Here is a 17,138-nt window from a genome sequence, read left to right as displayed (position 1 = left end):
TGGCCGCCATGTATAGCCTATCTTGTGCTGAAAAATGGCGTTAAACCCTAGAACAACAACAACAACAACAACAAGTAGACGGCCATCAGTTCCTAATGTATCTGAGCTGATGACCTACGCTGTCTTTCTCACAGTCGTCGGATGAGCATATGTATTCGGGTACCCGATCCATCAGAAAGGACTTTCTAGATTTTCCAGAGGGTGGCTGGTGAAGCTGTCCACACTGGGCCAAATGTTACAGGTAGAATCGTCTACTGTTACTTACGGATGCAGGCATATCCTGACCTGACAAAAATATAATAGGATGCTTTTGAATTACAATGAGTAATGAGTGGATGTTCATACATTTAACAGGTCCTTATGTTCTCCAACATCGTACTATAACAGACTTTAAATAAATACCGTAACTAATTGACTGACTAATTGACTAACACAGTAATCAGGGCCGCAGTGAGGCTATGAGGGGCCTAAGGCTAATAGGATGGAAGGGCGCCTTGCTGTTACTTTATCATGGAATTGTAATAACAATGGCTAGAGTCACAGTGTCTCTAATATTACTTTCAGTCTTTTACTGTTATCTATTTTGTTTTGTTCAATACTGTACTTATTAAATGAGTATGAATTATAATGTTCTACCTAATAAGTATTTTGTTTTGTTCAATACTGTACTTATTAAATGAGTATGAATTATAATGTTCTACCTAATAAGCATATTAGGTATAATTACCTATCATTTCCATGGACAGGTAAACTATCAGCCAGTAAGGTCACTTATCCATGTATGTGCAACGTATTTTCTAGATACGGGTTCATTCGATAAACATCTTTGAAAAGTTGAAGTAAACGTTTTAGGGTGTGCTGTTTTGCCTAGATGCAATACATATTACATGCCTATGCTACTAATGTGAGCAATATATGTAAAATGCATACTTACTCGTGACGGGAGGTATCTATGTGTGGCTCTTGTTCCACGATGTCCGCCATTGTGGATTAGCACAATTGGCTACAAAGTACGAGGGCCAAAGGCTCTAGCCTTATGAACCTATATACTTTCCGGTCATCAACCCTGGTGTGTGTAATGTGATCGATTTGAATGAAAATATTTACAAAATATAATTAATCTGAGCAATAATTTTAAGAGAATAATGTAAATCAACGTTGAAGAAATTTGTCTTTAATATAATTATGCTCTTTTCAATTAACTACGTGAGTTGGGTCACAATAGGAAAGAATGATTTTAAATATGATATAATTTTCTTGTAAAGGCAGTTTGGAATATAAACATCTTTGATATTCTAAAGCACTTTTAAGTTAAAAACGACAATTTCAGTGCCTCTCGCGAATTACGACACCTCAGGTGTAAATTCTCTATTTCCCACCAATACATATTATACATAGATTACTCCTCCTATGCTGTTGTTTACTTGCACACATTATGATTGATCTTTCTTGATTATCTGGCTCATAAACAAACATTAACCATTATGAACAGTATGTCTACATTTACTTATTGCTGACAACATTTTGTAAATGGTTTAGTCTTGCTTTTGAAGATGAAGGGCAGATAAATTCTGGTGCTGGGATGTCTACAATGTTGTTGATGGTTCCTTATAAGAGTTTAAGCTTTCGTTTAGTTGTCCTTGCTTCGACTACCTGTGAGCAAAATTATACTACTATCACTGCTTCCATTGTGTTATTTATTTATTTTCGTTTTGGAACTATTGTGTCCAGATAATATCAAAGCAGAGTATTTGCAACACTTTCCTCTATAAATGTAGTTAATGTTATTTTTCCGAATGCTTATGTGAATAGACAACATTTGTTATTCTACACGAATTTAATTTTTGTTAATTTGCTTTTGTTTTGTTAGTACATTCAGTGTAATATAGCAATTGGTTATTTTCACTTGCATTAGTTGTAAAATCTATTATCATTAGATGTTTAACATTACAGTCTACAATACAACAATTTATGCTCAATATATGTTTTGAAGTATCATCTATCGTTATTTGTAAAAGATTTATTTTTCTAATTAAAGTTCACTTAGGAAATCAGAAATATACAAAAGTTAATAGACATAACGAAGGTATTTCTGACAGCATAAACTAAACACGGACATATGACATTTTTATTAGTATGATATCAAACCCATCGAACTGACAGCAAATCCGCAAGCTTGTGATTAAAAGCAGATCTTAAGCGAGCTGTTAGCCATCGTCAACGATGCTCATTGTAAAAGCCTTTGATGCTGAGCATAGGAAGATTCCCCCAGACACTTGTAATGAAACAAAATTGTGGCAAAATCACATTTTATTACATATTCATTTAATCTTATATATTGATCTGGCATTCAAAACGAACGTTCAGTCCATTTTTCCGCATGATGCAACCAGACCATGAAGCAAACACTTAAAGGTAATGAAATCTGAACCTAAACAATGCACAGAAGCGAAAATAGGATAAGCCGTGTTGGTGTAATCTCTATTTATAATGCAAATCAGTGCGTCAGCAGAGAGATTGTATTTTTCTAGAGCGTTTTCATTCTCAAGTTGTTTGCCTCTGGGCCTGTTAAAACGGAAGGTAAATTATTTATGTTGGTCACAGACATGAATATATTAGTGTAAGTGTAGAAAGGTTGATGGCTAAACAGGTACAACCAAGGGGCCACGGTATATAAAGACAATATATGGATCATTCAGTTCTTTTGGAAGAAAAGCCTACCTTTAAAAAGCTGCAGTCACCGAAGTTTTGATCTGAAATATCGTTAGATGCATGACAATGAGGTAAGTGTCTTCCAGCATGGTGATCAGTTAGTTCTGAAGATTGGGCTCGACAAACTGTATTTACATAAGTTTTTATTTTTGAGAAGAGCGAAAATCTTCAAGTTATAACGCTAAAATTGTATAAAAAATAAATATTTGTTGTAGTGAAGGAGCTAATATTAATAGTAGTTAATATTCGTAGGAATATTAGATGCATTAAAGTTGTTTAGATCTTTGTTGATCTTTATGCGTACTGGACGTTTTGCAGATGCTGGGCAATGAATATTTTATACAAGCGTTTGAAAGCGGGTGATGCAAAAGACTAAATTTAGACACAAAGAAGAGTTAATCAGAGAATTCTTGCATAATTCAGTATCTTGCGCATATAAATAACTTTGCGACAAATGGTTTTATTCCAAATTTTACTGTATGTAAGAATGCAATGAACAAAAATAAACTGACGTTCGCATATTCGTTTCATGTTAACAGATATGCTGCGATGCTTTCAAAACCATTTAATGTTTTGATCGAAATAAATTGTAACAAATAAAACAACTGCAAGAACGAGGCAATAACCATTTCTTATTTATGAATTCTATATTATATTTTGATCTAAGAGAATCATTCTCTCTCTCTCTCTCTCATACATTAATACCAATTAATTGTGATTTAAAACAATCCACAAAATCCTCTCTTTTATTTTGTAAAGTAAAATAAGTATTTAATCAGCATATACAAGCATACATGTAAGGTAACGGATACTTTAAGAAGACCGAAAGTCATTGTATACCGACCAATACGCTCAACATAAAATAATCTTATTTCGTTATATTTTCAATAACGTAAGTATAGCAAAGTTGAGATTTAAAAATGCATTATTATTTCAGTATATCATATCGGGAAAATGTTATGGCAAATTTGTTTTGTCTTTATGAGTTGACTAATCGTAGTGATTCGCAAAAAACCTAATATCTGTTTCCAAATGTACAATATTTGGTGATGTTTCAGAAATCGGGAACATATTGAAAACTATGTTGTTGTTTTTTTATGGGAAAGGGTCAATAGTGTCATCTTTATTGGTTGCTTTAAGTCTAGATTCAAACCCACGAAAGTTCGTCGGCATTGGTTTTTGGTTTCGTTCCGAAGTTTCTACTTACGGTTGATTTATAACAGTTCCAATAATGTAATGTGGTCTGTCCACAAAATAACACTCTTTTTTAAATTTTATTTCTAAAAATTAAACTTGGTATTTCATCAGTTTGCTTTAGTAAAAACATCTAAGGGTGTGATGTTCTTTTGTCTGAAAACGTATTTTGAAACTACTTTCTGTTTTCTGAAATATTATTGTTTTCACTGATATCTTTTGATTTCTAGTTCATTTGTTTTTACAGTGAACAGTATATTTGATAGCTTATATTTGCATTCGTCAAATTCAATGACATATTGTCTTCTCAGTAGTGCAATATAAAATTTGAAAGTATTGGCTCTTTGTGATGGTCGGTAAAACCCAACAGGCATTTACACCTCAATTTGGTATCAATAGTGATGCTGGAAAAATTAGCGCGAACATACCGATGATTATTCAAATAAATATTAATTTGTTTAAAATGTGGCAGTGATGGTATATATTTACCAAAATTCAGCCGAAATAAAAATTATTTTTATGCCACAAGACCGTAATGTTCATCAGAAATATATTGGATAACACAGGGTTTAGTGGAACGCAATCAAACTTCTCAAAAGTTGTAACAATTGCTTGTACAAAAGCTTTATAATTGAATTGACGCCCACGCAAAAGCTAGATTGCATGCTGTGTCTCATTTTTTTCTCAGAGAAAATGCGAAACAATAAAAGGTTTGATCCCCGCTGAGAAAATGATGAAAAATCAATCATGATAGCTTGACAAATGGTAAAATGCAATTTTGTTTCTTGCAAATTATAAAGCCATGTTAGAGATTTAATCCATATATTATTAAACGTATCCTTGATTTCAGTGACATGTGATTCATTTCACCATTTGACTGTATTACATGAATATCTGGCGCAGAAAAATTCATTCATTGTTTAATGAAATAGTCCTCTGGTAAGAAGGAATATCTGAAAGGGTTAATCGGATATTTTCATAAATAGTTACAGAGTAGAAATGAAATTTGAAAAATATTTTTATTTTAATCTCAGGCTACACAAGGATAGCATACGTGGAAGAACAAACACATTTAAGTAGTTTTAAATTGTGTATTTGTAGACATACACCGAGAAAAACACCATTATTCATGTAGAGATACGTGTGCTTTGAGTTTTACATTATTTAAGTCAGAGTTTATGTTGCAATGACAGGCATGTGACGAATTCATACATAAAGATCCTCATATTAAATATTATATAACATTAACATTGTAAAATAATGTATTCTAACGAGGTAAAAGGAAATTTTCACTGATAGAAAAAAGCAACAAAAGCAAAGTCTTTCTCAAGCTATGTGATGTAACTTTAAAAGTGTAATATCGAATGTGGAAGTTTCTACGTTTGAAGTTTAAGGAACTCAGATAATTTATCAGTGTTGAAACACTAGCTGCTATAAAAAGTTCTTCAAATTTAACAACATTTAGTTTAATATACAAAATCAAACAAGTGTATTGATTGCGAAAGCTTATACATATAATGGTTTATAATACATTACGTGATTGAACAAATTGATGCCCAGATATGGTAAAAAACGAAAAGTAATAGTTGAACATTTCGAGATAGATGCCCATATAAAAAGTGCATCTATTGTATATTTAAATTGTTAGTCGGTTGAAAAACATTGAAATATAGCCAGTTGGAGGGCAGATAAAGTACAGTCAGTATGGTACCAGATGATCTTCTTGAGTGTCGAGTAATTCTCTGAAATCATGTCATTGAAAATGACGCATGATAAGTAGATTACATTTTGGGCAAAAATGTAAAAGGTCAACAGTTCACAACTTTGGGAAACCTCAGTGACACAATACGTACGATTCCGCCAACGATGCCTTAAAATGTACAGGGTAATTCAGCCCACTGTGGCATGTCCAGATTCGATCGTGGAGATTGAAGTACTGTGATTTCGTCAGCCCCAAATTCAACACGAAATATTATTTAAACGAACTTGTTGTTATTACTTATTTAAAATAAATTTACCTTTTTGTGCAATAATATAATTTTTTATCAGATTGATTTATGTTTATTTTTTTTCTTCCTGTATTTTTCAATTTTAACTGGATAGGGTCAGTATTCAAAACAGTATGAAATTCAAAACTTATTAGAGTATCAAAATTACTTTGCACATAGAATGTACATATCAGAACGAGGCACATGGCCATTTACTTCTAGCTTTTTAAAGACATAAGTTATTCACATCAGTTTGAGTAAAATGGTAATTACATAGCCGTTTTAAGGACATAAAAAAGAAATGAAAAACTGCAGGAAATCTTTGCAATTTGTTTATATTATGTTACGATTATATTACCAATGCATGCCATTATTATAGAAATAATATCACCAATGTATTTTTTTAAATACAATACTGATATTAACAATGTATTTATATGCAGTAGCAATGCTACTAATTGCCAATGCATTTATATGCAATACTAATAGTACCAATGTATTTGAAAAAATTGCTAAAATCACCTGATTTAAGAGCGCCACATTGCCATTCGAAGATCTCCAAAAGCTAACGCATTGAAAAAATCTAAGAGCGGCCGTGCTGTGTTAGGTGGATTTTCGGGCTTGGCGAATCTTGTACCTTTACCCACAAAACAGTTAGCCATGTAGCTATTATGTTCTATTATGTTCATGGAGAAACTGATTCATGATATTATCTTATGTCAGTACGATTGAATGACATAACATTGTCAAGCAATTAATCTGAGAACGTGTGCATGTGTAGTGTTCATCGACACTTAAATATAATCCTGGTTACATAGTGCTAAGTAAAGGCTAGGTAACAGATACGTCAAAAGCGAAAATCTTGGCACAATTTACAGGTTGACAAACGCTCTCCAAGCAAACGTTACTGTGCATCGTGAGATAAATGATACAAGTTAACGTCCTTTACAAAACTCACACATTCACATTCCCCTAAGAAAAGCATATACAATAAAGATAAAGTCTAAGCGGGTAAAATTATCGATAAACAAAGCCAATATTTGTCGATTAAACTGCTTGTTACCAAGGGTCACACCTTCTGACTCGGACAATCATACCGTAAACAGGTTGCTTTTTTTAGTTTTCTCCTTAGAATTGCAGGAGATGAACATGTCTTCAAGATGTTACATGTCTAGTTTATTTTCTCCTTTGTAACTCTGTTCCACAATGCTTTTCCTTGTCCGCATTGATTCTAGCGTACTAGTATCACGAAAACTGACGGACATTCATCAATATTTTTTTAATAATGAATGCTATGAATGTGAACATTGAGAACAATTACAAACAGGTAGCATGTGTTTTCATGTGTTTTCTGTTGTTTCAGATCTGTGCTGGCCACGAATTCAAGGCAGCTTGCGCTGATCAGTGTAGCATTTGCACTAGTGCTTGTCTTGCCATCAGTTGCAACACAGTGTTCCTTGAGATATGTCAGGCTGAATGTGCAATACAAAGACTGTTTCCCATCAAGAGTGCTTACAACAGCGTGCCAAGGAACGTGCAATACGTATGTACGACCGTCTCCATCTGCAAATGGACAGCTTGAAAGGTTTTGTCAGTGCTGTGATGCGATAGAGACGAGACAAAATCGAATAATTGTCAGATGTCCAAATCCAGATGATCCCGCCACGTTACGAAGATACCGCTTACGGGTAAATACTCCGTTGCAATGCATGTGCAGACCGTGCTCTACAATTCCATCAGATCTTGTGGGTGCAGAGGGTACTTTGTTCGACAAGAGAGATCAAACTGACACTTAGAAATATGTCGCTGAGAAAATATCTGTAAAGTGCTAATATTCCAAAGGAAAGACATTTTCAAACCGCGCCCAAAGAAAGACACAATCAAAGATTGCAACAAAATTATATGTGCTAAACGAATCATTACATCAAGAAACCATAGGAAGTTTTTCTTTGCAAATAATTTCAGTAAAAGAGCGACAATAATCATTTACGTTTAATTAAGTAACCGTCATGAAAACTGTTGACCACTAAACTTGCAATAACTGCTAATTCCTGCAAAAACCATGATCAATTGTGAGATAAAATCACTACTTAAAATATTGATATCTTTATTATTAGTAGTTGTAGTAGTAGAAGCAGCAGTAAGACTATGTGCAGATTAAAATATCATCAGCATCATAAAATTTTGATAGAAATACTGTTTTCACATTGGCTCAGACAGAAACTAAATGTTGTCCAAAGTATGTATTAATGTAAAAAACGTATGAAATAAATTAAGACATCACAGTTGATATACATTTCAGTCAAAACAATGCATTATACTAAAGAATCATATTTGCTGAACCTGCAAGCACACTCCATAATCACTCTTTGTGTGTGTGTGTGTGTGTGTGTGTGTGTGTGATCAAAATAATAAGAAAAGTTTTAGACTAAAGTTATTGAATGTTGTAAGACGAATCAAGTTTGATACAATAAAGATCTAGTTGAACCCAGCATTTCTATTTAAAACATTTCTCCTACATCTCTTATAGAATTTATATTCCTTTAACATGCAAGCTGATATATAACAAACGGTGCGCTTATTTCCATGTTCCAGTATTATGCAGAAATGCGTTGGGTGCTTAGTAGTAGTAACAGTATACGACTACTACATATTGTGTATATTCATTTCATCGCCCCATTAATACTTTGTGTACAGACAACATCTACCACCCTAAACACGATACTTTTTACGCCCAACCATCACCAGCACCATCAACTCAACAAAAAGTCCCGGTCACAGAACCCAGATGTTATTGCATCTACCAGCATACCGTTTACAAAATGCCCCCAGCTATCATACAGAAAAAAGTAATGCCAATATTGCCCAGATGTTTGAATGATAGTGGTATTTTGTTATATAAAATTAGGTGCTCACAAGAACTTAATATCGCAACTGCTTATTCAAAAGATTATCGAAATATCGTTTTTGAACGAATGCCCGATCACCACAATTATCGTTGATGTTACTTCCAAAACTACGACTGAATCATTAACAAGAAAGTCAATGTTTTCGATTATGCTGCGGTACGTTTCCACACGCTATCGTTATGAGTGTAAATATTGTTAAAATTTAAGTTGCTAAGTTCCATACGTTTTTGTTCTTCGTTGATGTTTTTTGCTTTTGTAAGAGGTTGCGACATTTTAAACCCGTGTGAATAAACCTTCTTGGGTAATTCATCATTCTTTTAATTGAGAAATTTAAAAAAAAAATCAGTATCGTTTTCTCTCTTTTTTTAAACACAGTGTCCACACTACTTTTGAAACTCATTCTTGGCGAATCACGTATGTCATTTGTTAAATTTGTAATAGCTGCCAAATCAATAGTTTTACAATCATAAATAAAGAAATACTATTTTTTTTTAAACTTGTATTTAACGAATTAGCCATTAAACCCTGTTTGTACCTTCTATCACTTCCGATGCTTTCTTCTGTGTTGTTGATGTTACAGAGTTTAACGCCATTATTTAGCACAAGATAGGCTATACATAGCGGCCAGTATAAATTGTCGAGAAAGAACCCGGGAAAGCCGCAGAAAGAACCACCGACCCACGAGAAGCTACTGGCAAGCTTTCCCACATACCCGTATTGGCCGAATGAAAGACTCAAACCCACGCAGACAGAGGTGAGATGGCAGTGATAATTAATGGTTGAGACCACTCGGCCACTTCTTCCATGTAATTAACAAATCTAAAATAATGAAGACGAAAGACAGGATACAATAGACATTAACTTTTCATTATCTGGAAATCAGGTGGTATTATAAGTCTCATGCGACAAATTAAAAGCGGCTTACCTTATGTACCCATTTTTATTTGTTGGTTGCTTCAGTTATAAACTTGCTCAGTAATGTTAGAGTTAATTCTTGTTCTATCCTGTTTGCTATCACAGTCAATGGTAATCCCAAATCTATGAAGGTCATTCAAGTTTTGTTTTCATTCAAGGAAACGTATTAACACCACCATAAGAAATTATTATGTCTGTAAAAGAATTTAAAAAAAAATTGTACGCATAGCCAGTACACACATGTCATTAAGTGTGATCCTCCTTATGACCATTTTCCGCATTTCTTTAGGATGTAATAATGTGTTTTATTAAGAAGTTTAATATCTTATGATGTTTCTTCTTGGATGTAAGCAGTTTTTATTTATCCACGTATTGTTATCTCTTTTAATTTAACAAATCGTTAAAGATAATTGTAAACTGCCCACGTTATAATAGAAATGAGCGCATTCTCATAAGGAATCGGCTAATTAAAAATTTATTAAAAACAGTAATGTTTTGATTCTCTTGAATTCTCTAAAGCGGAATCCAGATGTTATAATGGTGAGCTAAAGTACCATCCAAATTACTACTTCACCCAGTCTTTCATTTAGGCAGACGAGACATGTCACCGTTTTTGTAGAACTTATTAGTTTTCTTCTGCAGTTCTTCCATGCTATTACGGTGTTTTATTCTCATCTTTCCGTGTCAGCTATTTCTTCACCAATTGTTACAGATGCCTGATGCCTCGATTCTTCTAAATAACAGTAACACATTTTACAGTTGCCTTGTTATGTTAATGTGCATAATGTAGAGCCTTCAATAATTAAGACATTATCTTCCAATTAGCTAATATGGGATTATTATATACTATAACATTTTGCATTAGGTCTTTGTGATCAGTTTCTTTATTGTGTTAGGAATCCGTGGTCATACGCAACAGAAAGAAGCAAAAGCAGCAAATGTTGTAAAACTTAAGAAAAGTTTTAAGCCTCTAAGTGAAAAGAAATATCATTATGATTAGAATTAAGAGAATGAGTAGTGAGAATAGGATCATTGCGATCAATACCTCTTGAATGAAGGAGCAAAAATTGGCATCGCCAAAAGACTGACCTATACATGTTTCGGCCAAATGAATAATTTTCTGGTAAATATCATTCTAAAAAAGAGCCTTTTTTGTCATAGCTACTGTAATTGCACAAGTAGGGTATAAATCAAGGATTTCATTGTCAATAAGACCAATTTTAAGACAAGGATGTCAGTTAAAAGTGGATTAACCACAATCGCATTTCTAGCTAAGTCATTGCCATGCAAGAAATAAACACCCTCAGTAGGTAAAGACGTCACCGCTTGTACATAAAGACGTCACCGCTTGTACATTCACGGATCAAGAGGCTACGTCTGATGATAAATTTACATTATGGACTGGAACTTAAATAAAGCCGCAATATCCTCTCTGAATAAGAACACTCTCAGAAGAAAAAGACTTCTAAGGTAAAGTGTCTCATAACAAATAACTGAGAAGCTTTTATGTCCCTTAATATTTTATAAGGGATAGGATAATTATAACAACAAATAAGTAATAAGTACCTTTTTACATGAATGGCTCATAATGCACCATAATATAATCAGACTGGTGTTTGTTTTCACAACAAAATTTATTGTTTCCAATACATGTCTGAGACTTTGACCTCTTAGAAATGACAGCATCTGGAATATCTCTGTCTTTATCCTGTTGCTTACCTTTCAATTTGTAGCAATCGGAAATAGCATGCCCCATTTTCTTGCAATAAGTGCACGTAGGATGAGATAATTATTTCTCATCAGTCTTGTCAGAAGTTTGAATCATAAAAGTTGAGCCATATTGAAATTTGTAAGTACTTGTATGAGAATGACTTTTTGTTTGATTTTATTAAATACCAAAAACCTGCTGAGAGGAAGATTTATTGACAAATGAAATTTTGCAAGTTAAATAATTGTCATCAGCATCTTCCAAAGTTCCCCTTTTTGTTCATCAAAGTAAGTCTATTGAGGCTGCTCTTGAACTCCTCGACAAATATGAGTTGTCTAAGATTGTCATATTCTTCATCAACCTTTTTAGATGCACACCGCCTATCAAATAATTGTTTTTTTTCCCTTAGCAAACTCGACATGAGTTTGACCAGTTTAGTTTCTTGAAACTCTCCATATGCCTAAAACACCAAATTATAACACTTCAAGGTACTTTCTTTTTAACCACATCGTAATCAGCCCTTGCTTATACCGATAGCACAATGTACTTGTCGTGCTGACCTTGCATTAGCATTTCATTTCCGAGCTAGATAGAGACTTGCTAATCAAACTCAAATCATTCGTATAAAATATTTCCGTTTCCACCAAATATTGGACCAACATAATTTCTTGTTTACTAAAGATGCTTTTACTTCCGAAATTGAATATTGTTTTGGCAAGCTGCAGCAACTCGTCCTTTTTTTTAGGTCTCTAACCATTCCTGGGTTGGATTTAATACAAAGTTCTCCATTTTAGATAATATTGTAAATCTTTTTGATTTCACTATGTGAAAACATGTGTCTAAGGATTCTCATAAACAAAATAAATTTAAGGTAAAGAAAATTAATTTCTCTGACCTATTTTCGAATTTGTATCCTGGACAAGACCTTAATTTCTGCTACGACTCTATGGCCTAACTAAGTAACAGAAAGAAAAGCAAAATCAACAAAATTTATAAACCTTAACTAAATTTATTATCAAAGTTTTCGAAATGAAAATTTAAGGGAGCTTACTGTATTATAAGCTAATCCAAACAAATCTCAAACTTTCTATCACAAGTTAAAAAAATAGAGTGTTCAGAACGAATTCCAAGTCATGAATGTGCAGATGTGCCAGTATCCTTATATATGCTGAAGGTGATCCAAAAACAAGAACCAACGACCTTCAACGACGTGTTGAAGTACCAAGTCTTGGCATCTCACAATGGCATTGTCCAGAACACCACTGAATAAATTTACAATAGTTCCAAAATGTTTCCTTAGCTCAATGAGCACTTTGTAATTCAAATAGCTTAAGCAAACAGTTCCTGTCAAAGGCAATTCAAACGCGACATTAACACATCTATCAGGCTTATAATGTTATAATTACATAAGAACTATGAGCAATATGACTGCGAATTAGGAATGAAAAAATTAGGATCTGTCCTTCTCTCCGTCTGTCTATCTGTCTGACTCTCAATCTCGAGCATCACATATCAACAACATACCATAAATGACTATAGTTGTATCTCTTAAAGTTTTCTTATATTAAAACAGTCAACTTTATTATTCATCATTATTCCCTCTCGTAAACTGCGCAAATCAGAAACGGAAACTGTTATTAGTTCTTCAAGTATTTTATGGAACTTGCTTTAATTTTGCCATTTTTAAAACCAGTGCTTTGAAAACCCATTTGTGTGTTTAATGCTGATCTGTAGGTCTCTATGTTTCCTTCAATTTTTGATCTGACTAAAAATTATTCTGCGTAATGATAATTTTGTTCTCCACCTGAGTTTTGAATTCATCCGATTCGACTGTAAGTGTTTGTTACATATCATTCAAATATTAATTATTGATGTCACATTTGAATCTAATTAGTTAATGCTGACTTGTATAACTACGATATTTTGTCTTGATTTTACTAATCTAGATAGAAATTCATTACTGAGACTTGTTAAAGTCTGGTCCCAATACTTTAATTTTGTCGCAAAAGTCAGTAACATATAAATCATCAAATCGTCATTAGTTCTCAAATTTTCTCTTATATTTACTTTTCTTTTTGTCCTCACCTATTGTTGTTTAGTTATTTCTGTTTAATATTTTTTGTGTGGAAACTGACAAAATATTGTTATCTTCTTGACCTATTTATTTTGTCTTATAGTAACCTATGTACTATTATATAATCAATCGTATATTGACTCAATGAAATTGGAATAATCAACTTCATTACTTCTTTAAAGTCCATCTTTGCTGGTGAATATACTATCTTCTAAAGATCTTCTTCCAAGTTATGGTGTATCTAAATATAAACCCTGGATTATTTGTTGCTTGGTAAACACTGTTCATTATGTTTTTGTCACAATTGCTATTTTCACTGCGAAATTTTGCCTCGCTTGAAACATTATAGGAATGCATTTGCCTGTTGTTTGGTATCTAATTTAACTGCCTCTTTCTGAGGTGACTTAACAAGTAAAGCCGCGTGCCAGTATAACAAGTAATCCTAGAAAAACAAGTACGCCATATCCTTTAAGCAGTGCCGGATTACCAAATAGGCAGAGTTGGCACCGGCTTTTGGGCCCCACGTCTTTTAGGGGCCCCTCGACGACGTTTGTTTAATAATATTTAATAAATTTTGTTTAATAACAGAAAATGTTAATTTGTTTATTAACATTACTAATTGTTATTTTTTTATGTAATAAAATTGGCTTATTAAAATTGTTGGTTGGGAAAATTAAAAATCTATTAGGAGATATTATGCGAGAGGGCCCCCAGGTTTCGACTGCCTAAGGGCCTCCACAGGGTTTAATCCAGAACTGCTTTTCAGCTTTGTTCCGCTTATCTGATTTGGCTTTATTATAAAAAAAAATATTGTGAAAGTTTGCCAATTTTACGTGACTATTTCATCTTTTGTGAAGTTCCTTTCATTTGTGATTTGTCAACCTTAGGCGTTTCCTCAATATTTCTTTCACTGCCTTATATTTATATATAAGAAAGGTTTCAGGTAAATGTTAATGTGATTTAAATGTTTACTGTTAATAATTCAATATCATATTTCAACTAAACTTTTTTGACGTCATTTCTTATTAAACTCATATTTAAAGACTGGCAGAAGTTGAAATTGGGTAGTATAAATTGACGAAAATTTCAGATGATAAGCACTGAACAAGAATCAGAACTTTCAGGCTGTGATACTTTGAAACTACTCTTTGTGCCATAAATTCACTTACACAGGAAATGTCTCAAATTCATTATACCGGGCCAATCAATTTATGAAAGAGATCTCAATATACATTATGCTGCAGCTTTGACTTTTCTGATCTCAAACCTTGGAGTAAATACCTCATTGTTCAAACACTAGATACATAAATGCTTTTGACAACAGATCTAAAAATAATAAAATGCCATTCAAAAGAAAAATAGAAGAAAGCAATAAAATTTATGTTGAAGCGCTTAGAACTGCGAACTTTATCACTGGCAAGATTTTTAATCACACTTTAACCTGTTTTATATACTGTTCAAAAGATTTAACTATTTAACTACATATACAACACTCCTGTAAAGACAGCAGGGGTTGCAATCTTAACCAACGGGAAAAATACATTGATTGTAAAGAATCGGCTGCAGAATTATTTGCTATTATTTTCAGTGTGCGGTCTTTTGAAGTTCTGTTTTACATTTGTTGACTGTTAAAATGTTTGTGTTGAAATATCAGATTTACACGCAGTTCGTAAATAGGAAATCTTTACTAAACGAGAGAAACCCATTCAGTTCTATTGCATTTCATTTAATATTCTTTCAGTTCTTTCAGCTGTAATTTTCATTTTTTTAAATTATGACGTATGAATTGACGAAACTTTACTTATCAGATAGGCCTAATACTCGTATGAACACATCTATCAATGACGTTACATTTTTGGTGATTTGTGTATCTAAATATAGCAGAACATATCATCGTTATACTGCACCTTAATACTGATTTTTAACCTTAAAACTAAAGTAGTTGTAGTATTTAACTTTAAATTTATATTTTGAATAATGGTAAGTATAGCACGAGATCGAAGAAACATTGCTATATTTTGTAGGTGTGTGACGCCAAGCGATCATCCTCGACGCTGTCTTAAAATCCGCTATTCTCACCCATGCCACAGAGAAATCTAGCTGATCGCTAACCGTATTTTTCTTATCTCAGTCTTGTTGATTCAGCTCGGTTGTCTCAGTCATTTTATCCTTGCGTTAGAAACTACATTTTCAAGGAAGCAACCCTTGCTGTCTTCTGCTGTATCTGACGGAGATGTTTTAAAATCAAACAACAACAAAAGAGAAACAAAACATAAACACCAGGGACATGACAAAAAGAATTTCACTCATAAAGCATCATGAAGAACACTTCATACAAAACATTTGTAGAGAGACAAAAGTCTAGCTATTTGGTGGCTGATCACAAATGAATGTGTATCATAGAATAAAAAAAGTTTGTTATTTATTTACGAAAATTACCCTTAGTTACACTGCTTTTATGCTATTATTTGTAAATGGTATAATGAAAAGTTTCCTTCAAACCTTGTCAAACACCTCTGATCCACCCCAGTTGAATCAGACATGATTCAGCAATCATAAAAGAAACCTGCAATGGTTCATTCATCAGTTCGCCCGCTATTCCACAAGTCTTTCCTGTAACGCAACCTTTCGCTAGTAATGTCAACACTTGTCATATTTCCAGGACAGAAGATAATTATTTCTAGCAAAATCATGAAGTGGAAGCTCCTTACATGGTTATCAGCGGGATCTTTGATTTATAATGTCTTCGCCAATTACATTAGCCATGACTTCAACATGAAAAAATGGGCAAAGAATCTGGAGAAGATTCCACGATAAAACAAGCTTCACGCGGAAAAAATTACTCATGACACGATATTACGTCCTCTCGAAGATGCAGACATGTTTGGTTGCAAACCATGGTCTTTCATCCTAATGAAACCAACCTGCCTCAGAGAAACTCGACAACGATTGCACGATGAAGCTCAGGTATTATTCTAGGATTGGCAGAGGTGAAAAATGTATAGACCGCGCTTCCGTAGGTTTTTTAATGGCGCCGTACCGCCTGAAGCATCGTTTCATCTAGAAGCCGATCATATAAGGGTACGATGGGCAATTTATTCGGCATTTATAAATAAAAGTCAGAGACTCACTAATCGGGAAATGGATATTTTGTTGTTTATTTTATTTGGGTTTGTTGCTGCTGTTGTTATATACGCAAACTTAAGACTGTGCAACGTCAATTGTTTAAAACCCAAAATTCATCCTAGGATGGATTTTGTCAGGCGGATAAAGTTTCCTGTAATATGTAAAATACATAATTTCGTGTTTTAAAAGCAACTTTTCATATTCATATATTTGACACAAATTAAATGTTAACTTGGTTAAGAAAGTTGTCGTGTTTTTCAGAGACATATTCTTTTTTTCTTCATTATCCATTCCAATCTTAGGCTGCGAGTCCAACTTTTCTTACGAGCTTGAGGGATGTATATTTTGTGCGCTGGTACCGGTGTCACTTCATTCTTTTTAAAGGAAATCTGTTTCATGAATGGCGTGCATTCGTTGATTTGGCTATGTGGCTAGTTCAAGTGGTATATAACACGTCTGGGGCTAGAGAGATCCCAGATTCGAGCATCGACTCTATTGAAATCCACTTGACA

General features: G+C 33.5%; 1 protein-coding gene across 1 annotated transcript; it reads left to right on the top strand.

Annotated features, from left to right (window-relative positions):
- Positions 1 to 2,573: 2,573 nt before the first annotated feature.
- LOC149780539 (bursicon-like) lies at positions 2,574 to 8,378 on the top strand. Its single transcript, XM_089936394.1, has 2 exons — positions 2,574 to 2,783; positions 7,258 to 8,378. Exons 1-2 carry the CDS (start codon positions 2,773 to 2,775, stop codon positions 7,688 to 7,690), a joined length of 444 nt encoding a protein of 147 aa, XP_089792520.1. The 5' UTR covers positions 2,574 to 2,772; the 3' UTR covers positions 7,691 to 8,378.
- Positions 8,379 to 17,138: the final 8,760 nt, after the last annotated feature.

Source organism: Sinohyriopsis cumingii, chromosome 16 (assembly GCF_028554795.1).
Source record: "Sinohyriopsis cumingii isolate HCF-2022 chromosome 16, ASM2855479v2, whole genome shotgun sequence".
NCBI lineage: Eukaryota > Metazoa > Mollusca > Bivalvia > Unionida > Unionidae > Sinohyriopsis > Sinohyriopsis cumingii.
This window is presented reverse-complemented; position numbering and strand designations above follow the sequence as displayed.